The sequence below is a fragment of the Neltuma alba genome, unplaced genomic scaffold (genome assembly GCF_004799145.2).
Source record: "Neltuma alba isolate B1F8T4 unplaced genomic scaffold, ASM479914v2 tig00012932_pilon, whole genome shotgun sequence".
NCBI classification, from domain to species: domain Eukaryota; kingdom Viridiplantae; phylum Streptophyta; class Magnoliopsida; order Fabales; family Fabaceae; genus Neltuma; species Neltuma alba.
In genome coordinates, this window is record NW_021637298.1 from 10666 (window position 1) to 36667 (window position 26002).

At 32.7% G+C, this 26002-nt stretch overlaps 2 protein-coding genes across 3 annotated transcripts; one reads left to right on the top strand and one right to left on the bottom strand.

Moving 5' to 3' along the window:
* The first annotated feature begins 990 nt into the window (after nucleotides 1-990).
* LOC114732732 (thylakoid membrane protein slr0575) lies at nucleotides 991-9056 on the top strand. Its single transcript, XM_028920068.1, has 9 exons — nucleotides 991-1299; nucleotides 1970-2016; nucleotides 2101-2203; nucleotides 2494-2580; nucleotides 3668-3751; nucleotides 6115-6168; nucleotides 6904-6984; nucleotides 8141-8186; nucleotides 8672-9056. The coding sequence occupies exons 1-9, from the start codon at nucleotides 991-993 to the stop codon at nucleotides 8749-8751; spliced, it is 891 nt and encodes a 296-aa protein (XP_028775901.1). The 3' UTR covers nucleotides 8752-9056.
* Nucleotides 9057-10084: 1028 nt separating this feature from the next.
* On the bottom strand, nucleotides 10085-13415 carry LOC114732740 (uncharacterized). Of its 2 annotated transcripts, none has more exons than XM_028920075.1 (5): nucleotides 12971-13415; nucleotides 12818-12862; nucleotides 12292-12576; nucleotides 11764-11930; nucleotides 10085-10510 (listed from the first exon to the last, which is right to left on the bottom strand). In XM_028920075.1, the coding sequence occupies exons 1-5, from the start codon at nucleotides 13197-13199 to the stop codon at nucleotides 10316-10318; spliced, it is 921 nt and encodes a 306-aa protein (XP_028775908.1). In that variant the 5' UTR covers nucleotides 13200-13415; the 3' UTR covers nucleotides 10085-10315. The 2 variants fall into 2 exon arrangements, with proteins under 2 accessions (XP_028775908.1, XP_028775909.1); XM_028920076.1 differs by having other exon boundaries at nucleotides 10386-10613.
* Between the last annotated feature and the right edge of the window lie 12587 nt (nucleotides 13416-26002).

Genomic DNA, 26002 nt, shown 5'->3' on the forward strand with positions numbered 1-26002 from the left:
TAATCACCTAAAATATCTATTGGGGGCCCACATATATCACTGTTTTCATCGTTATAATAAAATTTACATTATTCAAAATATACCGGTTTAGATTTAAAATTATTAATCTATAATTTTTAATAATAAATTTACTTCTTAAGAGGTGTAAATTATAATGGGACAATACCTAAGTTAAAGTTAAGTTCTTCCCATCAATTATGTCAAATTCTCCTATTAGATATATTCATGTACTCTATTTTTGAAATATTAACATTTAGTATTATTTAATTATAAGCTTATACATAAAAAAATAAAATACATGACCATATATACTTAAAAAAATTTGACACGAATATAAGTAACTTGACTTAGGTATTTTTTTATTATAATGTTATCCTTTTCTTAATTTTATATCTATTAAAATAACAAAACAGTTAAGATATAAAACTATTTAAATTGAATACGAACTATTTAATCAATCTGAATGTTACAAATTAAAATCACCATCCCAGGCTTATCTTTTTATGGCTATGGAATGTGCTAATGCTTATGCATGCTTTTTTTTAAAAGCATATGAACATCAGTTTACTTGTCTTTTTTTTTGACGTTTTTGAATAATTTTGTTGAAAAAGTACTATTTTTCTTTTAATAATAAGATCTTATTTATAATTTATAAATAAAATTTATAATTAGAATAGGAGAGTATGTACTAAAATAATCAAATTCTGATAACTTTTATTTTTAAATTAAGTACCTGACAATTCAATTGAACTTGCAATCTCCTCTAATGAATTGAATTCTAATATATTTTGACATATTATTGTATATTAAGCTTTGTTTTATCTTTAAAAAAGGAAGATAAATTCTGTTGAACCTAATGTCGACACGTAATCCCCCAAATTTGGCGGTAGAGAGCAACGAACAGTTTCTCTTCGAACCTCACCCACACTTCGTTCTCTTCCCTTGCTCAACGAAGCAAACGTCTTCTGGGAAGAAGCCACTACCCAACTAATGCTACTCAGGGCATCATTGTCACCGCCTGGCGGAGCCGTTGTTTGCTCCGGCGAACAATTCGGCTTCTGCCATCGTCATCGTTTTATCTCTCTGACTGATCCGGCTCGCGGTCATCTCAACAAAAGTAGGTCACGACCCACTAGCACCAGCATCAGCATTCAGCTTGAATCCAACGGCAGAATTTTCGAGAGGGGCCATAGCTCAAAGTTTGTGTTCACACCCAGGGCTGCTGATTCTACCCAATCTGCCTCCGTTGATGTTGGTAACAAGACCATTGTTCCGGATGAGGGATTCTCACTTTCTAAGGTCTGTTTGTTTTGCTTGTGTTGTGGTAGTTAGTATTGGGACCCAATTTAGTTATGTGAAAGGATTTGTAGGGTCTATTATTTAAAATCTATCAAACATAGGGAGGTTTTGTGAGAGAATGCGTGGCGACACTGCGAAGATTCCTTTTTCTTTGGAAAAGAAAAGTCTTTTTTTGATGTATTACCGGAGAAAGCGTTGGTATGATGTCAAGACTTCGGCGAATATGACACTATTCTACAATCAGAACTCTTTAGCATCCCGTACGATATGAGTTTAAAACGTTAGTAGGTCGATCTTTACTTATTTTTACCATAATCTTCAAGTTCAGTTTTACTCCGCGAAGAAAGAAACTTGATAGTGCTGGTTTTTAACATTCCCATAGTGAGAATGAATTTACTTTTGTTGGACCAACGAATTGCCACAAATTCAAATTATTTTGCTTCAAACTTTCAAGTCATAAACAAAATACCATAGTGAATGCATTGATTGTCTCTATTATTGTCCTGCTTTCTGGTGGAACTCGGCACTGCAAGTGTTATTTCGTGTTAACTGACTTGCTGATTCGGATGGTTTTTTTGTTTTTCCTGTTCCCCTCCCTATGAAATTTAATGACTAGTTTAGTATCATTTATTTATCGGACAGACTTTCAAAGGAATTTCGTTTATTGCAGATTTCATTTGGCGTTGTTGGTCTAGGAGTTGGGGTCTCACTTTTGGGGTGAGTTTTTCCCCTAAATTAAAGCCTAATAGCCATATAAAGTGCTTTTTTTATAACGATGGCTTTTTTGTTTGAAATATACAGGTATGGTTTTGGGGCATATTTTAATATCCTTCCCGGATCAGAATGGTCTGCTATAATGTTAACATATGGGTTCCCTCTTGCGATTATTGGAATGGCACTCAAGGTGAAAGAAGTGTTCATTAATTCAAAAGTAGTTATAGTATGGACTATGGAAATTTTGGCTAATCAATGTTGTTGATGTTATTGTAATTGAGTATTTCATGCCTATAATTTTTCTTACTGTTAAGAAAAGGGGGAAAAGTAAGGCCTTGCCAGCCGAAATTCTGTGCAAGGGATGGTCTTCAGGACATGCATCATTATCAAAATTTGACTTTTGGGCTCTAGGGGATGCTCATGCAGTTCACGAGCTTAGTTTGGTTTATATTTTGACAATTGGGCCATCTTTTTTTGCAGTATGCTGAACTGAGACCAGTTCCATGCCTGACCTATTCAGATGCTCAGAATTTAAGGGAAACATGCGCCACCCCAATTCTTAAACAGGTAATTTTATTTCGATTATGAATCACGGTGTCCTTTTAAGTGTTTTTCTGATGAGTTTTTCTTTTCCAGTTCTAGAATTTTAAAATATGTCTCATGTTTTTCATATGTCTCTAGTTGAGTGTTGTCTTCTCTGTTCTGTAAGTACATCAGCACTGTTCTATTTATTGATTTGGCCAATATAGTTGCTAACTTGGCACATTCATGCTATGTAGTGTGTTCATAAAGTTTGCCCCTTTTCCTTCAGGCTGGAGTTTTTACAGAAAATTTTAATCATAGCTTTAAGAGTTAAACATGCATTGAATAAAATGTGATTGATAAAAGAGGCAACCTTTCATCGCCAAACCAACTTGATATGTTCACAATATATTTTACTGCAGATAGTTAATGCTCATGCACCTGTTAACATGATTAATTTTCTTATGTAGGTAAAGTGAAATGTACATATTCTCTTTTTGCTTTCCTTAACTAATATCTGTTTAGAAGATTCTATTTTTCTCAAAGGTAGGAAAATGCGAACATTCATTTGTGGCAGAATATTTCTTATTTTCTTTGTTCTTGCTGCATGATTAATTCATATCTGCAGAATGATGTCTTCTTAGTGGCTGAGCGATTAATATTTCCATCAAAACTATAATTGTTTATGCTAGATGAGAAATGACAGCCAACAGAATTATGAAAGATGCATATCAATTATCAAAGTTACTGCTTTAAGATTTGTTTCTCCTGTGATTACCCTCTCTGTGATGACTTCAACTTGAATTTGTTCTTTCTGGGAATATCTAACGCACAAAGTGCAGAAAGTACAGCCTAGATACAAACTTCGTATTTCTGCTGAACACTGATCTCTCAAAAGTAATTACATTATTACTTAATGATATAATCATAATTGGATCTTCTCAAAGTGCTTCTTGGCGCTTCTAGATATACTATAAGAAAATAAAATCACGTAATGATTTTATATATCATGTATACATCTTTAGATTGAAATGTTTCATTCACTTCTATATCCTCATTGTGCATTCGATCATATCCCAATAAATATGGTTACAAAATGAATTTACTGTGTAAAATGTTCATGGCCTTGTAGGTCAAGAATGATGTCACTCGATTTCGGTATGGGGATGAGCAGCATTTGGATGAGGCTTTGAAACGGATATTCCAATATGGGCTAGTATGTTATTTGACTTTACCGCATTTCTTTTTGAAGCATAATAGCCTTGTATATTATTATTATTTTTTTCTTATCTCATATTTCAAGGGTAAAATCAACTTCTGTTTCTTTGTTTTACAACATGCACAAAAGCAAGTACAGTTTATTATCGAAGGGCTTTTAATGTGAGGTGAGATGAGTTGTTGGTGCACATTTTGACAACACGTACAGAAACTGATAGTTGTGGATAGCTTCTTCAGTGAGGGAGCATTTTCCTCTTCCAATGATGTTTTAAGTGCATGAGGGGCTTCTTTGTAAGGTCTGCATTACCAAATTGGACAATATTTTCAAGAACAAAATTGTAATAAAAGCTTGATTTGTTGGAGGAAGCCTGTGAATTTTCCCTCTTCCCCTCTCATGAAACCCCTTAGGGTAGAGCTTGAATTGTGACAAAACTTAGACCTGCCATTCCTGGTTTAAAAGTTTGATTTAATTTATTAGAAAGAATTCATGGGGCACAGTGTTTCTTCATGAAGGCTACAGGAAAACCTTCATCCAAAAGTTTAAGCATTTAGACCCTTCATCCAAAAGTTTAAGCATTTAGTGGAAGGCCCTTGAATGGTTTTTATATTTATCATCTGAAATGGTTGAATCCTAGTGAAAATCTGGAATCCTTTAAAGTACTAACAGATGCTGCACAGAGCATATGGTTGGAGGAAATTTTGAATATTGAGCAACATGATGACACCTGTTCACATTGATGGATTACAAACAAATGAATTGCATAATGGAACTGATCTCTTTATAGGGAAGAATGAACTCGGCACTCAAGACAGAATAGCAAATTGGGGGTGCAATGGTTACATTTTTGGCGGTTGGCATATGCAGTTATCTCTTTTCTGATAACAGACATGATTATAAGGATGTAGTTCCACTCAGTTTTCATTATGGTAGAGTGTCAAGTTGCCAAATGTGTGATGTTTTTTGAGTCGTAGGTTACTTCTTTGCGGTTCATTAAGCTTTTTGTTTTTTTTTTTGGCATACCTACAGGACACCAGCTTTTATAGAAGGATCAAGGCAGAGTATCGGACAGCAAAATCCATAAGTATAGAAACTAAATAACTAACGTGATAGATAAATTTGAAATAGAATTCGAATATATCTAATTCTTTCCCTGACCATGGGGATAAAGATATAAGGAGTTGAGAAATATAAAAAACATGGAAAAAGCTTAAGCTGCTTCCACATCCCCTCAAGCTGGTTGGGAAATGTTTTTCATGGACGACTCTCTTGTTAAGATATTCAGGATCTTCTTGGTCAGTCCTTTAGTTAGCATGTCTGCCAACTGGTCATTTCTGGGGACACAGGGAATGCAAATATGTCCTCTTTCTTTTTGTTCTTAACTAAATTACTTTTATAGTTCTAAATGTATGGTTTGACATGACTCTGTGAAGGACTGGATTAGTGGCAATCGAGATAATTGATTTCCTGTCACAATAGATTTTCGAAGTTGTGGGGCTGTGGATGCTTAGTTCCTTAGCTACCCTTTCAATCCACAATGCCCCACAAACTCATGGGCTTATAATTTAAATTTGACATTTCGCTTCTTACTCCTTATTAGTAGATTTCCACAGACAGAAGTGCAATTATTAGAAGTGTAGCTTCAGTCACTTGTATTTCCATCGATATATGCACCAACATAGACTTCTGCCTGCGGTACCCCTTGCTTTTCTAAAGCATTCCTCTCCCTAGTGACCCTTTAGGGTACTTCAGGATCCAATATACTGCCTCAAAAAATTCTGTTATGTGCGACTGCATAAAACAAGTCACCGCATTAAATACAAAAGCTATGTCTGGACATCTATAGGCAGATGAGCCTCTCAACTATCTTTTATTTCTTTTGATCAGTATGTCTTTTCCTTGTTTGATTGGAGCTTTATGTTGGCAATCAACTATGTGCTTTCATTGGTTAATGGAAATGTCTACTTTTGATCCAGCATAATCAATTTCCAGGATGGATTTCAATGGGCCAAGATCTTTAATTTCAAATATAATAGATGATTTTTCTTCTAGTTAACGGTTCTGCATCATCACCACCTATCTAGATAACGTCATCCACAAAGACAATTGCAACAGGAATTTCACCATCTGAATGATTAAAAGACAGGGTGGAGAGCCTAATTCTATTTATATGCCTTAATTGTTACCTGATGGGGTTTGACAATCGTAAAAGCTATGGTGTGAAGTTCATTTCTTTTTTGTCTGAATAATCAATATTTGTGAACTGAATTGTGATACTTACATGATTTATCTAACGTGAAAGTGTTAGTATATATTTTTAATCTTGGCTCATGAAATTAATTTAGCTGCTTTAAAATTCCCAGGGAGGAGGAATACCAAGGAGGAGTGCACCTGTTCTAAAAATGATTCGTGAAGAAGTATGATTTTCCTGTTTTGGTTAATTTACTTATCTTTTCTATATCTGATGTTTCTTTGATGCTTTTTTAATATTGATCTGATTCTATAGGCAACCGTTAAGGAAAATATTGGCAGTTCTTCATTTTCTAGAAAAGATGATAATAGTTTGCGGGAAATTATTGTACTAGTTCATGTGTTTCCCTTTCTTACAATAAGATCATGTTTTTTGGAAAAACACTTTCCCCTCATCCTTTTACTATCTATATATAATTTTAAGTAGTTATTTGTTATGACAGCTTTTTAATTTCTTTGATTCTGTTTTCAACTATTATGTGTGTGACATTTTAGTCAGTCTTGATGTGATATCATTTTTTTTTCCCCTTTTAATTCTAATCTTTATTGTAAGCCTACGCATTACAGGTTTTCCTTTTAATCGATGTGGACAATTGGCACGCTATAATATTCAGCATTTATTCTTTGGCTTATGTTTAGATCCCTTGTATATTGTCGTCTCAATTATGTGGGACTGACCTTATAGCCATTTTGGTAACTCAAGCTCATGTCAACTTCATTTATGGAAAAAGATGTTTGATCTACGTATGCAAGGTCCCAAAATTTGCGTGATTGCTTGCTAGGTTTCCTCATGCCATAATCTGTGTTTAACTGAGATGCTATCCTGAGAATGATTTGATAGAGAATCTCTTACTTGATTAAACTCTATGGTCATTGCTTAATTGATTCTGCCTCATGATTAGGTCACACCACTTGGTAAATACTGTTTGGTCCTGGTTTTTGAGGCTAAGGCTCTGCAGTTATCAGATTTTGAACAGAGACAGGTAAGCAACTTTCCTATACTGTAGTGTTTACTATTAAAATGCTCACGAAATGAAAGAGGCCAACGAAATATTCTATATTCATGTCTTACAAATACCCCAAAAACAGTTCTTTCTCTCATAAAAGGTTCCAGTTGTTTGCTCAAAAGGGGGGGGGGGGATTCCAGTTGCAAATATCATTGGATGACCACGTATGCATTTGACTTCAATGGAATGAGGAAATGCCCTCGTATTTATACCTAAAAACCAATTCAATATGCAAAAATAACACAGTATTTGAGGGGACCTCCTTTTAGTGAAAAGTTTAGAGATCTTGATACAAAGTTGAAAGTTGCCAAACTATATGTACTAGGGCATGATATTTGGCCCTGAACTGTAAACCAAAAAGGGGGAACCCAATTGTCTTGATCAGTTTAGCTTCGGCAGTTGGTCAACCTTGACAATTTCAGTCGAAAGATTCTTGGATGATCCAAATCGATCCATGATCTATTTTCCGGATGCATGTTCATCCATTTGTAGATCATTTATTTGGACCGATATCTAATCCATCCAATCTGCAAATTACTTAAATGTTACACTAAAACTTTTTTTTTGGCCGAAATGTTAAAATGCATAGTTTAATAATAATTTATTCTGTAAAGTTATGGTTGATGTATTTTAAAGCAGCAACTTTAATATTCTGCTCAAAATTTAGAATGGTAAAAAAAAAAAAACAAACAAACAAAAAAAAGAAGAAAGGATTGCATGTGCTTATATACATGTGCATGTGTGCATACCTACACACATGTATATATAGTAGGCGACGTGCATGTGTAGGTAGCATTTATATGCGCGTGGTATATACACATTCTTGGATTTAAAGGGCAGGTCGAATAGATCAAAAGTGAATTTGTCCATTGGAAATTCATGATATATTGGGTTGGTTCCGATGTATTTTTATCCATAACTTTAATCTTAATATACGGATTGAACAGACTTGTAGATGACGTCTCAGTCACTTTATTTATTTATTTTTTTTAAGACAACATATTTTGAAAGCTTTTACCATTTGTGTTGATTGCTTTTGCTGTTCCACAATATTCCATTTAATTGAAGTATGAGATCCTCAGGCGTGTTAATATCCCGGTATAAATGTCAACTTCTTCAATTATGTGTGTAGGCAAAATTTGCGTCGTTCTTTGGCCCCGGAATTACAGCGGAAGTCGGTAAGTCTTTATAATTGTAGATTGTTCTGGTTCTCAGCAAACAAGTATGGATTAAAAGGAGCTTTTCACTTCCTCTCCTCTTCCCCTTCTCATTATTGGATCAAAATTTCAATTGTTAAGATTTAATATTTTATAAAACTTTTATCATTATATTACTATTAAAAAAAACTAAATTGTTAAAAGTCGATCGAGATAGTTCACAATTGTAGCTTGCTATTAAAATATTTTATAAAATAAATTTTTCCTGCATCTTTTCATTGCAGCTCTAAACTGTACTGGCTAAATTTTAACGGTTTAAACTTATTTATTTATTTTTATTGTGTAATATTATAATAGTTTTATAAAATATCAGATCTTAACTATTGAAATTTTAACCTAAGGATGAGAAGATGAGAGGAAGGGAAGAAGAAATAATCCTCTCATATGAATTAAAAGCCACAAATTTTAAATAATGGATGCATTCTGATGTATTAATCTGGGTGCAGCGAAGGGTGAGAACGATCTATACGAGGTTCGGCTTATATCTGATGCAGATGCCAATGTATCTCCTTCTTCAAGTGCATGACAACTTAGTCTCCACTGTCATCCTGCTGTTTTATTGAATCACATGAGTTGGGTCCCTTGAATTTCATGGAAATAGTAGATTGTAAAGGCAACAAATTGTAAATTTTGAAATTCACTGAAAGGAAAAGGAGAAGCAGTTGGAAAGAAAAGGCCAATACTTGTGGGGAGCACATTATTTTACTCTTGATGTACAGGAAGAAATTAGTTTCATATCTGCTGAAATTTTCTAGCCGCTGGTTATTTGTGTTTGATAGAGACTTGGGGTTGCTCTATTGGTTTTGAGATGCTTCTACCAAGAAGCTCATATGAATTGCAGGGCATTGGCAGGTCATTGACATATAATACTGCTCTTATTAGAGGTAAAACATATGGAGACAAGTGAAAAGAGTGACAGGTTAAAGAAAATGGTTTATTTGACTTCACATCTCTCTAATTAGGAATCCACAAGAGCTTTTTTCCCCTCGGATCATTGCACTAATATTTTGAGAACGACTTTTTTGGAGGCAAGTGGAATGTCTGCTCATTACTCCCTCGTCTCTTATTATAAGAAACAACTATCAAAATGACTTCAAAATGCTAGTCAAATTTAACTAAAAACAATAAATAAATGTGCAAGACATATACTTATTTTTACAATTATAATGAGTGAAGAGGCAATGAGAATATATAAGAGGTAATGAGTGAAAATGTATTGCAATAAGTAACATATATTTAATAGGGTAAAAGCAAGAATACTAATTTAAAATTTCAAATATCACTAGTTTGCTATGAGAGAGATTATTCTTTTGAAAAGGGACAGAGGGAGTAACAATATAGAGCTGCTGGTATCGGCTCCCTAGTGTTTTTAATCTTAATTGGAGGAAATTACTGAACAAGTAACAGAACTTACCGATGGAGTTCATCAAAGAAGAAAGAGAAATAAGTATATTGGAGAGATTAAAGGAAAAGGTAAATATTACTCCCTCGGTCCTAAATGTAGGATTTTTTTTTTTAATATAATTTATACTACAAAATGGATCTTAAATTATACTAGAAAAGGGGTATAAAAGGGGTTTATATTTAGAACCAAAAGAGTATTAATCATCAAAAGATTGTTAGAGGCGTAAGTCTGTAGTTTTTGGCTCTACTAACTAAAGCAAATATACCATGTTTGATCCAAATGATAACACTCTAACTCCTGACACTTGAACAATTTTACATTCTAACTCTTTCCCGCGAACTTAGGGTGCCCCTAATAATTGTGTGGAATGCAGCTTCCTTGAAAAAGTTCTGCTGAAAATTGGATTTCACAATTGTGTTGAGCTTGTTATGCAGTGTTTTACTGAAGCCAATACTTAGGAAAGAACTCTTTTGTACAGGTTCCTTAGTTTAAAAATAAATAATAATTGTTCATGTCAATTATGAGAATGAGTGGCACAAGCCAATTTTCACCACACAAAGGACAAATCATAAGATCATGATCACTTTATCCTTTTAGTAACCCTTCTTATTATTTTATCTTCCGTTTCTTTCCAAGAAGCACAAGCTCAACCAGCAACATTGCTGAAAATGTATGCCTTTCTTTATCATGTTACAGACTCTTTTCCTTGACATCTAGCGATGAAGATGCTGATCTTTATATGCCTTCCCTTCTCTTTATCTTTAAGCCTTTTCTTCTTCTTGATCCATGGAAAGCACCCACTTTGCCTGTAAAGTTGATCCACTTGCGTCCCCAACGCATGATTCTTTTCCATTTCTTTGTCTTTATCCTTCTCTTCTACCTGTATATCCATTTGTTCTCTCACATCAATGTCACATCATGGCAGACAGATCTCTATGAGAGAAAAGGACGTGGACCTCAAATAAGATGAACTTAAGTGGATTCTGCTTAAGTCAATCATGAATAGATATTAGAACAACTAATAAGTAAATTTGATTTATTTAAACATTCTTTTATGAAGTTATATCAAATATCTTTTTCATGAAATGTTCCTTTAAGTTATTTGTCAAGAATTATTAAATAATAAATATAAAAATGTGATAGATATGATTTAGAAATGGTGTAAATGAGTTTTTCGGCCTACCCTTTTCAGCAGACAGACTCTTGGTGTCAAACACAATTATTCCAACCAATGCAGAATCAGATAAAGATGACAAATTTGAAGTTTCAATCAAGGGACATGAATTATTGAAGGTTCTGCTTTATTAAAAATGACAGCATCTCTGTTCCTGATTGCACGAATAAATGCCCTTCCAAAATGTTGCAAAACAAGTACTCAATTATTAGATATTTTTCTCACTTAGAAGTTCTAAATGGCCAAAAAGTCACGAGCAATAGAAGCACACATAAGAGTTGGCCAGAAAATGAAGAGCACTACCATACAAAACTCATTCAATAAGGTGGTTTATGGAATCCCTCATCATCTTGTTTTGCAGTTCAAGAGAAAAAGAATAATGTCTTCAGAAAAAATGGTGTTCTATGCAGGTTATAGAATTTAATGGTTCAAATTTAGTTTCTGTATGTGGGATCTTTGGGTAGTGGAAGCCTGCATGTTTGTACACAAGGGTTTCATATGATAACAGATTGGTGAACAGAAAAGTTCCCAAGGACAGAGACAAGTTCAACTGTATAATTCTTAAAAAGCAGAGAGCTTGGGAAAAGAAAGTATGAAGGGACCAACACTAATCGAAGCTGCAACACCAGAAACATAGGAGGGACCAACGTATGTATCACTACCCTACTTTGAAAGGGTACTATCTAATTATTCAGCCTTCAGATTCCATTTTCCTTCTTGGAAATCACAACCAGTGGACTAGGGTCCCCCCCCCCAAAAAAAAAAAAGGAAAAGAAAAGGAAAGAAAAATATCCCCTGAACTTTTGAATGATAAGTTTGAAAGTGTTGAGAAAGTGTACGTATTTTATTGACTTAATGATTTGTTGCACATACCATAATTTGGAGAAAAATCCCAGTTAAATCGTGTAAAAGATTTTAAAACGATTATTTCGAGAAAGAAGTGAAGGAGGAGTAAGAACCTCTTGGTCTGGTTTGGATCTTGCATTTGAAAAAGGTGAATCTGGAATTTCCTTTACATTTCTGTCTGTGATGGATGGAGTTGAAGCAGGGCTGGGGCTGCTTGAACTGAGATAAGGAAGAGTACTTTGAATCCCCACATCTCTTGTCTTTCCCTCTTTCTTCTTTTCTGTACCAAAAAAAAAAAAAAAGTGATTCAATTAGTAATACGTTATACATAAAGAAAAAATTCCAGGATCTTGAGAAAGGGGTTTATATTATTATTTATTGTGTTTTGAAATAGAGAAAAATGGATGCAATTCAGTACAATATACTTCAAATACGAGGGGGGGGGGGTGAACGTACAGGGTTATCTCAGACTGGTGCGAGGAAAAAAAAAATAGAAAATAACAGAATATATACTGAAAAAATTCGTCCAGTTCTATATCACCTCCACTAAGGAACATTAAGTCATTAAGAAAATAAGTGGGATCTATCTCAAAGAAGTGCATGACAAAAATTAAATAATCTGAATAAGTGAATATTAGAACCTGAAACTGAAAACCGAAGAACCCCATCTTCTTCTTCATGTGTGTCAGTTGATGATGTCTTTGTCTGAGGATTTCTTGAAGAATAAGCTGTAGGATTATCAAACATGGTAATAGCTCTGTTTGTTGATTTACGAAATGATCTTCCACTGCTGATCAGAGCTTTTGAAGATAAACATTCTAATGGTACTTCCCCAGAAAGGGGATTACATATATACTTCTCTGCTTCATTCCACTTTGAATTCAAAGCTAACCCATCTGGAGATAAGCATGACCTTGCCTGTAATGCTGCATCATTACTCCAAATCAGTCAAATCACAAAAGTTTGCTTTGTGTCAATCTCATCCTTTTAACACCAAATTCATATCCTATATATTCTATAGGCGCTAATCTAGAACCCTACATGCTTTTTAACCTAGTACATGGACAATAATGGAATGAGTGTTCAAAGTATATATTAATGGGTTATAGTCTGTATATGAACTTTTTGACTAATTATGAGTTTGATTCTGTATTTATTTTCTGTTACCTCTGATAGCGGTATTGAAGGAGTAGGTGGAAGGATCTATTCCATCTGCGACCCCAAAAAAAAAAACAAGAAGAAGAAGAAGTTGTGAGAAGAAAAACTCATGAACTCCCATGAATGAAAAAGAAGGAAAGATAGAAAGGGAAGAAATAATACCTTTAAAGGTGTATGCAGGTGAAGAAGCAGCACTGGAGAAAGTGATGTTTGATGATCTAAAAGACCTAGTTTCATCATTAAAGCTTCTGATATATGATGCAGAGTACCTTCTGGACTTAGTTCTCACTCCATTTCTTTGTGCCTTCAATTCCCATTCTCTCAAGCTGAACTCTGAACTTTCACTTGTCTTTGAGCTGTAATTAGGAGATGCTTCCATGGCTGAGGCCATCACTGATATTGAAGGCCTGTCTATATATCTACTGTACTGAAATTTGCAGAGATTTGACTGTAAATGGAAGCAGAGACATAACCAGAACGAGGGTTTAAAGGATGAAGAAGAAGCTATTGGCGGAAACTGGAAACTGGGTTTTTCTTTCAGTGCAAAGACTGGGCGTTATGCCAAACTTCTCTCTGTGTTTGAGTCTGTGTCTCGAAGTTTGCTCTTGCCTTTTCAACCTTTTAGGTGCATAGGCATGGTTCGTTTCCTTTGACTTATATATAGTCCTAATTAATTGACTTTTTTTAAGGAAGTTAAATTTATAATAAATAAGTGTTGTCATTCTGTATATTTATCATTATTAGAAGGATTATCTTGGTGCATCTGTTGTCTTATAATTAGGACCCAAATATTTTATCACCTGCATCTAGTATCCCATATTTTGGTGCATTCAACACACATGCATGTAGTATTTTCTAGGTGTGTCTAGGACCCAGAAGTTTTTTTTTCTTTGTTTTTATTTGGTGCCAAATGCATCAAAAAATATTTTTAAGTGCTAGACGCATCTAAAAAAATGTTTTAAGATATTAGATGCATCAAAAAATACTTCACAATATTGAACATACCTTAGGGGTGTTGGATGTACTATAAAATACTTAAGGATACTGTATGCATATGAGAAAATATTTTAGGGTGAAGCATCTTAACCCTATTTTTTCTTTAATCATTTTATGATTTTTTCTTTAACCCTATTTTTTCTTTCAACTTTACAAATTAGGAAGGATATCTTTCAATTATTTTAGAATAATTCACGTTCTAGAATTTCAAATAAATAATAAAAAAGGTTACTGCATAATAATGATGATGCTAAAAATATAATAAATACTTCACAAAAAGGTCTCTATTTTTTGTGATCGTGTGAAATGTGTTTTAAAAATTTATTTCTCATTTTAATAAAGAAATAAGAAGATTATGTTTAAATCTTACAGGTCAGAGTTGAAGGTAGCTTTGTTTTTTATTTTAAAATTGAGCAACTATTTGTAAATAAAATAAAAATGCATTAGGCTAAATTTTGCTTAACTTGTTACCGAAAAAAATTGCTTCACTATAATGAAGTGATCATTTCGCAGTAGAAAATACTTTTGGGCATTAAATCAAATTACAATTAAAATATATTAAATTATTCATATAAAACTCTTTTTTTTTAATTTGATAACTAAAAATTTAGGTGACTTGGATCGCGAGGGTCACCAAGACTAGAGTATGCTTTCAGGCTCAAAGAGTTCTTACAAAAGTACTTTCAACTAGAACTTTTGAGTTATGAGTTAACTTCTTACCAACTGGATTAACTCTTACTGGTATTCATATAAAACTCTTTAGGACTTTTTGTCCACAATACTTGACCGAACCGACTAAAAGACTTATTAATATAATTTTTCAACTTGAGTTTTAATACGACGTGGAAGAGCTTTTTTAATTGGACTTTAGATTGATCGTAAATTAAGGAATCTAGTAATAAATTTATGCCATGCGAGCCTCAGACGATTATGGATCATTAAAAAAAAAATTAGATTGGCAAGATTTTGCTGCCAAGTTTGTCAGGGGACAATAGAGAAACATACTTTTATTTATATAGGAAAAGGGGATGGAGTGGTTGATTGAAGAAAGAAAAGGCCAAATTTTGTTAAACTTTGTTTGATTCGAGTTTTATTAATTAGATACATTGCATAGGCATTTACTTGGACAGTTCCATTTATTTAATATTGTCACCACATTTTGGAATTATTTGGCTCTATTTTTAAGACAAAATCTTCCACAAAGTCTAAACAAATCCAATGTGCTCAATTTCATACAATTCAAATTGTATTTTTGCAGGTTTTCAATTATATTAAATATCTCGCATCAAAGATAATGTCTCACTTTTGGCCAAACAAAAATGTGTCTAATTTTTTTTCACCTCGAAAAGGTCAGACTTTTCTTTAATATTTTCATTTGAAATTTGATAGATGAATCAAGTACTACTTAATTTGATACTGACAAATTCGTTTTTGATATATCACTAGTCAATTAGATTTTTGCCCCGAACTAGTCAATGAGATGGTAATACAACATATTGTGACTATTAAATGGTAAAATTGAAAAGAAAATTTAAATTAAGTCTCTCTCACATGCACATATAACTAAAAATTGTGCAGGCTTGTTAGATTTTACCCCCATAAATTTTGGGTGATAGAAAACATCTAACCTTTATTGAATATCCCTCAACTTTCAAATTTGTGTAAATAATTTTTTGGTTCTTACTTAATCTATTAACTGTTAATACTGAATTGGTTTTAATTTTTAATTTATATGCAAATAACTCCTTGTTTATAACACTCTATCATCGAAGGAACAGATTAACTAAAAAGATAGTGGGTTATTATATATACATAAATTTAAAAATTTAAAAGAGTTCAATATTAAATTTTAATTATGTAATCAAGGGTTTATCGGAATTTATATGTAATTTATTGGTGTAGTGTTTTCTTTTGGGCCAAAGCGTCGTGTATTTGTTGATTCCTTGCATAATGCATACAATTACTAATAGGTATTAAAAACTACAGTCGTAATCTAGAGAAAAAAGTATCAATAAATTATAATTAATAAATGAGATGTGGTAAGCGATATGGGTCAAAGAAGAAAGGTGAAGGAGAAATCCAAAATTCAACTAATGAAAACTACAATCTAACCTACTCAGAGAAAAAAATGTGATTTTGGCTTTCATTATTAGGGTTTCTTTTGATTCCAAGGAAAGGGACCATAAGTTATTGGGTCGCCACCACTGTGTTTCGGAATTTGTGGCTATCCATTATGGAGAGAGAGACACTGATTAGTCACTGTCTGTGTAGTTTTGCACAGAAAGGAAAATTGGGACATTGCTTTTCTTTTCCTTTTATTTTCAAAAACAAATTAATATTCAATATCACTATCATCAATTATTTAGATTTAAACATTATAAAACCCAAATAAATTATAGTTTTTTCAATTTGATTTTTTTTTTAATTTATGATACTTAGAACCATTGATCTTATTTAGAGGAGGGTAACATCCAACACCTAGATGTTTTTTTTCAGGTATATCAAGCACCCTAATGTTAATTTTCTCTTACTTATAGCATCATGATCTTATTCATCACGCACCCAACACCCTAAGTTAATAAAATTATTGAGTAAATTTAACTATAAAATATCATTGGGATGATGAATGTACTAAGAAAAATAACATTATAGTATTTGATACACTCTAAATAAGGTTAGAGTACTAAATACTCCCCCGGTCATTAATATAGAACTTAACTGTTGAGTTGGTTTTGGTCCTAAATATAAGACCTATTTCACATATTTATCAATTTTCTCTAAATTACCCCTATAGATACTCCTTCAACCATAATTAGGTAGAAGAGGGAGAGGGGGTATTAAGAAAAATGATTATGGTATTTTAGAAAAAACGTCTCATATTCCTTATAATTAACTAACTTATCTAACTTCCTTAATCTAATTAAATTAGTTAAATGGATATTATATTAAGGATTAGAAGAGTATATAAAAAAATAGTATCGGGATATTGAATGATACTTTAGCTTTGATAAAATATCACGTCCCTTTCATTCGACCCAACTAATATTGATACGTCCGTCTCCCTTCATGATTGCCTCATGTTCACAATGATGTTTCCTCATCATCCCCACCAAGTGAGGGGTTTCTCTTTCAAAGATCAAATAGCTAATTCACTAATACTTATCTCTCCCTCCTCCAATCACATGCACTCCCATCTTTGTCAAACTCAATTATTTCTCTCTCAGGGATGATTCCCACTACCTCAGCCATGAATTCATCATCCTCCTTCAAAATTATATATTTGTTCTTTGTATCTTAGCAAAAAGTTGTATAGTAGTGACATCATTTACAGAACCAAGGATCATTGTTGCCCTTTTTATATTTTATTTTGATTAAAGTTGTGTTAGATCTTTAAATGAGAATATGCTTTCTTAATATGAATTTTTATTCATTAAAATTGAACTTGAAACATTATTCTTTTAATTCCCTTCCAGTGTCCTTAGTCGATCTTAATTAAGTTTGACACTTAATGTTATAGAATTGCTTGGGTGAGGCAATAAATAAGTTAGTATACTAAGCAAACAAAAGGTAAGTACAAGGCAATTGTATATTTGATATATATATATATATAAATACACAGTCTTTCGTAACATAATGAATTAATATTCAAATTCCTATTGAAGATGTATGCAAATTTGATGTCTTGAATTTTTGATTAGGCCTCCAATAAGGGGACATATATGCTTACTTAAAAAAAACTTAGTTCATCAAGTAAAAAAGATGTTTTTTTTAACTAAAAAAATACAATATTATTATTCTTTATGAAAAGTGAGAAATAAGAAGGTAGAGAAAGTGGGGCATGGAAACAAGCAAAAAAAGGCCTATGAGGAAGGAATGGATGAGATAAAAGGCAAGTTTAGTATCGTTGAGTTGTTGTTATTTCTTTTTTCCTCTTGAGGTATAGATATCTTTTTATCATGTACAATCGTATTCAAAAGACAATTAAATATTAAATGTGGACGCTATGAGGTGGAGAGTTGATATTGCGGGGAGAATATAATCATATGCATGTGAGCTTCACATTATCCAACTGTTCAATGGCCCATCACGTTAGCCCTCAATTTTGTCCCTACTTCATGCAACGTTTGCATCAACCTCCACTCCCACAGATTCCCTCATTTTTAAAGTTGAAATTAGAGCCCTCCAATCATACAATTATGAATTATCTGCGCTGTGGCCAAAACAAAGGGACATCGAGAAGATAAAAAAAATGGAAAAATCACTGAGGTCTCAATATGAAAAAAAGAAAGAAAGTATAATCACCAAAACGTATCAATAATAAATGAATAATATGAATCTTGTTACTCCCCTAATCCTTAATATAGAACTTAATTATTAAGTTGATTTTGGTTCTAAATATAAGACATATTTCTCATATTTATTATTTTTTTCTAAATTACCTCTATAGATACTCCCTAAACCATAATCAAGTAGAAGAGGGAGGGAGAATATTAAGAAAGATGATTATGGTATTTTAGAAAAAATATATCATATTTCTTATAATTAACTAACTTACCTAACTTCTTTAATCTAATTAAACTAGTCAAATATGTCTTATATTTAGAACTGAAGGAGTATCATTTTTTTTATAATGAAACTTATCATTTACTTGTTATAGAATTTTTTTCAAAAGAATTTTATTTTTTTAGACTTCACAGTAATTTTTTTCATAAAAAGAGTTGTAAATTTCCTTATGCAAACTTTTTTTAGATGATACTTTAATTCCGCCCATTAAAGAAACAGAGTTGTATGGCAGATATGGCGACAATGATACGACGTCGTCAAGTAAGCCTCCTTTATAACGATTACTGTATTTACTACCAAAAAACAATATTTTGTGAATTTTGCCATGCGAAAACATCGGAGATATTAATTATTAAACGACCCCATGAAAAATTGGGGTTGGGGGATGGAGAAAGGTTGAGAAAAATCACGTGGAACCTTGTCATGCTTTTTTTTTTTTTACAAGGTTGATTTTTTTTTTGTACAAAAAAATCTAGATGAGTTAAATTTCGAGAGCTTACCAAGACTAGAACAAGTCTCAATACATAAAGAACATTTACAAAAATACTTACAAATCGCCTTAATAAGTTTTTCACATCTGCAGGAAGATTCCAACTCATAAATTTATGAGTTATGAGTTGAATTCTTACTACTTGTTGGTATAAGGTTGATGATACATTGAGCCAGTTTTGGGGAATTGTGGGCCAACTTATGGACTTTGGGCCTTTCTTCGTAACGTTTCTCCTACCAATGGAGCCCAGAAGACAGAAAAAGTTACTACCCCACAAATATAGGGCCACATCTTTTCTTTTATTTTCTTTTCTTTTAACTAAAATATACTTTTTGAGTTCATATAATATTTTAATTTAATCCCTCAACTTTAAAACATATACATTTAGTTCTTTAAACTTAAAAAGTATATATTAAATTTGTACATTAGGAGTTAGAAGTATATTGATCTTCACATGGAGGAAACAGCTGATAGATTCAATATGCATGATAATAATCTTTTCATAGGAATCTTAACATGCGCCATCAAGTCTTGGTCTGGTTTACAACTAGTAGTCCTATATATATATATATATATATATATATATATTTGTGTGTGTCTATATATGTATATATATATTCCATTATTTGTACCCAAATGCTTACCAGAACAAATTTTCATTTGGTGATTCAACAATGACACTTCTAATTAATTTGATTGTTGCGCAGTTCAGCCTTTTGGTATGAACGGTTGAACAGTGACCTATTAAATAATTCAACAAGCTATTTAACTGGTAGGCAATTTTATTTTGTAAGTAATGGAACACAAGTTTATATCTTGAAAAGCATATTTATTAAGAAAACTTTAATTTTAAGCACTCTCAGAGATTAGTCTCAGGGGAAAAAAAAAAGGTATCAAACCCAATAACTCAATGTCAACATGACAATTATAAATGGATACGCGTATAATATTAAATTTGGAAAAATTTTATTTTAGGATCACTGTGGCTAATTAATATCATCAACCCTAAAACATTTTAAAATTTCAATCAACCCTCTAGGACCAAAATAAAATTACAATAACACCCCCCTTTTTCTAAAATAAATAAATATTAATTATCATCAGAGGTTCGGTCTCTAACGCTCAATGGCTAGCACCGGAGGTCAAAGCTTTGGGGCCTGAAGATTTTTTCTTTCTAAAATAAGGTGGCTAATGGAGGGCCTAAATATATAACCCTTTGACATACCAAAAGTAATGTGACCATTAAGTCAACCAAACCAGTTAATCATATGATGCGAAGATATATATATATATATATAAACAAATGTAAGTATCCAAATGTAAATGAACAAGTAAAATTCAGTAATTTACAACAAAAATTTGACTATTTACAAGTAGCATAATGGAATTCATAACCCTAAATGTAATTATTTAGATGTAAATGAGCAAGTAAAATTCGAAAATTTATAACAAAAATTTATGAATTTACAACCCAAATTCAACAATTCACAAGAAATATGAAGGAATTTACAATCCCAAATGTAAGTGTTTAATTGTGAATAAACAAGTGAAGTTCATTGATTTATAACAAAAATTCAATGATTTACAACCCAAATTTGATGATTTACGAGTTTTTTTTTTTTGTTGTCGCCGGAAAATATTGTCTAAAGTCTTTTTTTTAGTAGTGTATCCACACTCTTTATGCCAAAAATGAATAAAATAATCGATCATCTCTTGATTTTTAATATGAATCCTCACTTAATCCTACCTCTAATAAGGACTCTTCCTCCAAGGATATCTAAGTTATTTTGAATATTTTTGAATTTGTGCTTTTGTTTTGACATTTTGATCATCTATTCAGTGATTTAGTTTTATTTGTTGTTTTGTGTATATATGTAATACTATCTCTGATTCTTAATATAAAAATTCATTTGACTTTTATTTTAATCCTAAATATAAGATCGTAATCCATTTTATCCATCATATTTATCTATTTTTTTTAAAGGTAGTCCTCACAATAATGATAGTTCTAGCTAATACACTTGATTAGTCAACTAATTTTCTTAAATAATTTTAGGAAAGACACTACATATTTATTACAAATAACTAACTTAACTAATTTTTTTAATCTACTCAAATTAGTTAATTAGTTCTTATACTAAGGATGGGAAGTAGTATATGAGGACAGCCTGAAAAGTATCCCCTAATTTAAAAAGACGATGCATCATTACTTGAAGGTTATTAAGTCTAACGGTAAAGTATTTAATATCATACCCTTACTTGATGGTTATTATAAACAACCATCAACTAGAAATTCCAAACAAAAAACTGTCAAATATTTTAAGCTAATATTTTTCTTACAATTATTTAAAAACAACTCTCAAACTGGATTATAATCCTTTTGGTCCTTATTATAAGATTTTTCTATCTAATTCTCACATCCTAAGGATTGGGAGTTAAAACATTAAATTAGTCCTAAATTAATAATTTTTCCCAAGTTTACCCTAATAGAGAAGCACCAATTCTGAGGACGTTATTTTAAAAAAAATACTAAACATTACTTCCTCCGTTCCTTATTATAAGAGACATTTGATGTTTATGGCATGTTTCTATATATAAGAGACACTTAAAAGTTGTCTCTGCTTTTTTGTATTCATTTCCTATTTTACCTATATTTATTCTCTCCAACTCACACTCTCTCTCCTTTCCACTTCTCTTTCTTTTAATAATTTACCATTGTTCTCTCTCATGCTCTCTCTCCTTATTAATGAGGGTATTTTTAAAAAAAAAATTGTACTTTTTACACATTGATTGTTCTTAACTAATTTTAACTGTTTTTTTATCAACGTAATTCGGTTATTCGTTTCTTATAATAAGAAACGGAAGGAGTAGTAATTAATGATGGGGCAAAACGCAAAAAAAAAGTCATTAATGAATTAGTTACTTACTTGTATTTGGAACAATAAAAGCTTCCAGAATATGCCTTATAATATGAAACAGATAGAGTATTTATTGGCTGTCTTGAAAGTGGGACCTACACGCTCCATTCTGCAATCGCCCGCACCCACAGAGATGCACCAAATCACACTTGAAATCAATAACTGTGTGACTAAATCGAGAGGGTCCAGCTTTGGAATCCGTTATACGGACTGACATAGCTACCACTATAATGAAAGAACCTCGTCCAAATCTCTGTCATACGCATACGCTGGATTCACAGGCTCCTTAGCCGAAATATGTGGAACAAACTAACAGCAAAGAAGGAGGAAATTAACGGCATTGATGATTCTCATCACAAGCTAGCTGGCACCACTCAACCACGCGGCCGAATATTGAAAAATTTACTCAGGGAGATATGGATGCTGCAATGAATAATTTTGCGGATTGTGCGATGTATACAAGTTGCTGCATTTATTACAGCATCCAACCACCCTTGATTTGGCATTTTTAGGCTACCATTTTTGCCTCGCTCCTCCATTCTCATTGTACTACCGTACAAAAGTCTTATTGTATTCCTTCACTTTCACTTATTTGAGCTTCTTCGGCATTATGTCATCATGTGCTGAAGAACTGGCCATGAAAAGTTATTTTGGGCTAACATGCTGTATTTGGAATGGCTTCTAAGAAAATGAGCTTTTGAATTAAAAGTCAAGTTGAAGTCGAAGAATTTTTGCATGGTTTTGGCTTCTTTTTTTTTTTTTTTTGGATTTGAATACTCTGAAGCTAACTTTTTAACATATCACTCAACAAAGATTCTCTCAAACTAGTTTTGAAATAAAACTTATTCAAATATAAATCACATTATACTAATTGAGAAAAACCAAACCCTCTTCAATGATCTTTATGTCCTGAGAAGATTAGTCTCTAACTATTAGCAAAAGGATATCGTCATTTGTAACAAAAAAAAAACACTTAATTTGTGAACCCTACAAAAGTAGCGTGGGGCTACAAGGCGAAGGCCTTGACATCTGGGTTGGGCTCGACCGGCTTGAGGAGAAGTTCCCGCGGAAGGTCCTTAATTACACTGAGGGAGAAAGCTTGACTTGGCCGGTGACCCCGTCGAAGATGTTGGAGCCACTGGTGACGGCAAGGCACTTCTTGTCCTCGTGTGTCAGATTATAGCCACTCATGGAAATGAGACGGGACCCAGTCCCAGCCTGAAAAACATGACAGGACGTGATTTTTGTCACGTGTTTCGTCTCATCTTAGTGTCGTCCCAGAGATGAGAACAGGACCAGGACGTCTTATTATTGTTTTAAAAAAAAAATCTATAAAAGAACCTATTTATGTCAGCTCATTTTAATTTAGGTGTAAATTTTTTTTAAAAATTTTCACTTAAGAGTTTTAGATATTCAAAAGTTTTGTTGGAAGCAACATTTACCCCCAAAAATTTAAAATTATAACAATATTGTCTCTATCATTAAAAATATTAATGGTTAATATCAATTATTTTAATAATTAATATTAGTTTTTTTACTATAAGAGTAATATTGTTATGATTTTAAATTTTCAAGATAAATTTGTTTTCAAAAAAATTTTCCAAATAGCTAGAGCTCCTCAATGAAAATTTCGTTAACCTTTCTAATATTAATCACCATCTGAGCAATTGGGATTTTCGTTAAAAGAGAATGACACTTCAAATTTTTTAAGAAAACCGGAAATAGAGCTTACAAAAGAACTTCGAAGCACAGTATCTCAACAATGGAAGCATTCATCAAATTATCATCACGCAAAGCACATGCATTAGGCTTAGAAATAAGAATTATAGTTAGACCCTTGAAATGATACTCTATCAGCAAGGTTCAGTTTCACTTTTCTCATACCAAGAATAACAAATAGATGTGTAGAAGGAATCAACGAGTTTCAAGAGAGAAGGGTGAAAGAGAAGAAATGGGGAAGGTAGAGAGGGAAGGACGAAGTAAACGCACCTGAGTGGGGAGAAATGCATGATGATTACAAGCGCCGAACAGGAAGAGAACATTGACTGGGAGCGCCGACCATCGAGAAGGGAGAGAAGAACGCCGATTGGGAGTAGTGCCGAGCATGGAGGGAACACCATTTGCAAACACCAGGCAGGGAGGGAACGTTAAAGAAGTGGGACGGAGTGGGGACGATGACGGGAGAGCGATGACGACAAACGACAATAGACAAGCAATAGCCAGCGACCGTGAGACTCAAGGGGATAAAAAAAAGTCTTAGTTTCAGCGGTGACTTTTTGGTGTCGCCGCCGAAAGTGAACTTTCAGCGGTGACTTTTTTTGTCGCCACCGAAAGTCGTCGCCTAAAGTCTGTTTTTTTGTAGTGGGGTGAGTATTCGTTTTTTCGGTTCGGTTATCCATAATAACCGAATTAACCGAATAGCCGAATAGGGTAAATTTTAAATACCGAATCAAAACCGATTAATTGAACTAACCGAAAATTTCGGTTTGGTTAACCGATTAACCGAAATATATAAATATAGAAAATGATTTTAAATTAAAAATAATAATAAAACACAATTACAACTATTAATTAATAAATATTTTATCATTCAATGTAATTTATTATAATAATATTCATTATAACCATATTTATTGAATATAAATATATTTAAAAAGTTCATATATACCCACGTATATATTTATTATAATAATATTTATTAAATATAAATATATAATATATTTATTTTGGTTATTCGGTTATAACCGAAATTTTTTTCTACTAATCTAACCGAATACTGAAACCAAATTGTTTAAAAAATAAAAACCGAATATATAACCGAAAACTGAAATAACCGAACTGAAAAACCGAAATTAAATTCGGTTCGGTTCGGTTTTCAGTTACAGTTCGGTTTTGCTCACCCTAATTTTAGGTACCGGGATGGGACGTCCGAGGGTCATCTCTAGATTCGTCCCGTCCTGATGACTTTGTTGTCTGGATCCTAGTATTGACTATCCTGTCCCGGAAAGACTTGAACGGGGACAGCCATGAGCTTCCCTAGCTCGGGTATGGTCCTCGAACGGCAATGTGGCCATAGTCTCCAAAGCAGAAGCGGTAGATATGTGGCCTCGTATCTGTCGCCTCTCTTCTCATCTCAGGCTTTTGCTCGATCAGAATGCAGATCCCTGAATTGCATGGACGAAACAGCGGGGAAAAAAAAAGAAAGAAAGAAAATACCTTTAAAGGGGTATGCCGGTGAGGAAGCAGTACTGGAGAAAGTCATGTTTGATGATCAATAAAAGACCCAGTTTCATCATTAAAGCTTCTGATATATGATGTAGAGAACCTTCTGGACTTAGTCCTCTCTCCATTTCTTTGTGCCTTCAATTCCCATTCTCTGAAACTGAACTCTGAACCTTCACTTGTCTTTGAGCTGTAATTAGGAGCTGCTTCGATGGCTGAGGCCATCGCTGATATTTAAGGCCTGTCTATGTATCTACTTTAATGAAATTTGCAGAGATTTGGCTGTAAATGGAAGGCATAACCAGAATGAGGGTTTTTAAAGGATCAGGAAGAAGAAGCTATTGGTGGAAACTGGAAAGTGGGTTTCTTTCAGTACAAACTAAAGATGGGCCGTTATGCCTAACTTCTCTCAGTATTTGAGTCTCTGTCATTTGTGAAGTTTGGTCTTCAGCCTTTTCAATGTGTAAGGCTTAGTCATGGCCTTTTTTTCTTTTTCTGACTCACAGAGTACAATTTTTAATTAGAAAAATAAATTAATTTAATATTTTTTAGTTAATCATTTTATCATAGTTTTACTTAATTATGAGTTAGATATTAACAGGCCTTTCAATTTTAGAAATTATTTCAATTATTTTATAATAATTCACGTGCTAGTATTTAGAAAAAGAGTTACTACATAATAATGATGATAGAAATATAATAAATACCTCGCAAAAAGATCTTACTTTCTGTGATCGGGTTAATTAAATGTGTTTTGGAAATTTATTTATCATGTTAATAAAGAAATAAGAAGGTTATACTTAAGTTGGCAAAAAAGAAGGTTATACTTAAAACCCCACAAGATCAGAGTTGAAGGAAAATTATTTATTTTCAAATTGAAAAACTATTTATAAATAAAATAAAAATGTATAGGCTAACTTTTGTACGTATCTAGAAAAATGTAATTCAGAGTAGCTCTTTTCAATTTGGATCCGACGAAAATTTGAGATTGACTATAAATTAAGG

Bases quoted from the DNA above. Each gene is read 5' to 3' on its own strand.
- LOC114732732 (XM_028920068.1), top strand. From the start codon at position 991: ATGCTACTCAGGGCATCATTGTCACCGCCTGGCGGAGCCGTTGTTTGC. The intron at 2,204-2,493 runs GTGAAAGAAGTG...CTTTTTTTGCAG, and splicing joins TTATTGGAATGGCACTCAAG to TATGCTGAACTGAGACCAGT. The intron at 6,985-8,140 runs GTAAGCAACTTT...TTATGTGTGTAG, and splicing joins CAGATTTTGAACAGAGACAG to GCAAAATTTGCGTCGTTCTT.
- LOC114732740 (XM_028920075.1), bottom strand. From the start codon at position 13,199: ATGGCCTCAGCCATGGAAGCATCTCCTAATTACAGCTCAAAGACAAGT. The intron at 11,931-12,291 runs GTTCTAATATTC...TTTTTGGTACAG, and splicing joins TCTTCGGTTTTCAGTTTCAG to AAAAGAAGAAAGAGGGAAAG. The intron at 10,511-11,763 runs GTTCTTACTCCT...ATGGATATACAG, and splicing joins GATCCAAACCAGACCAAGAG to GTAGAAGAGAAGGATAAAGA.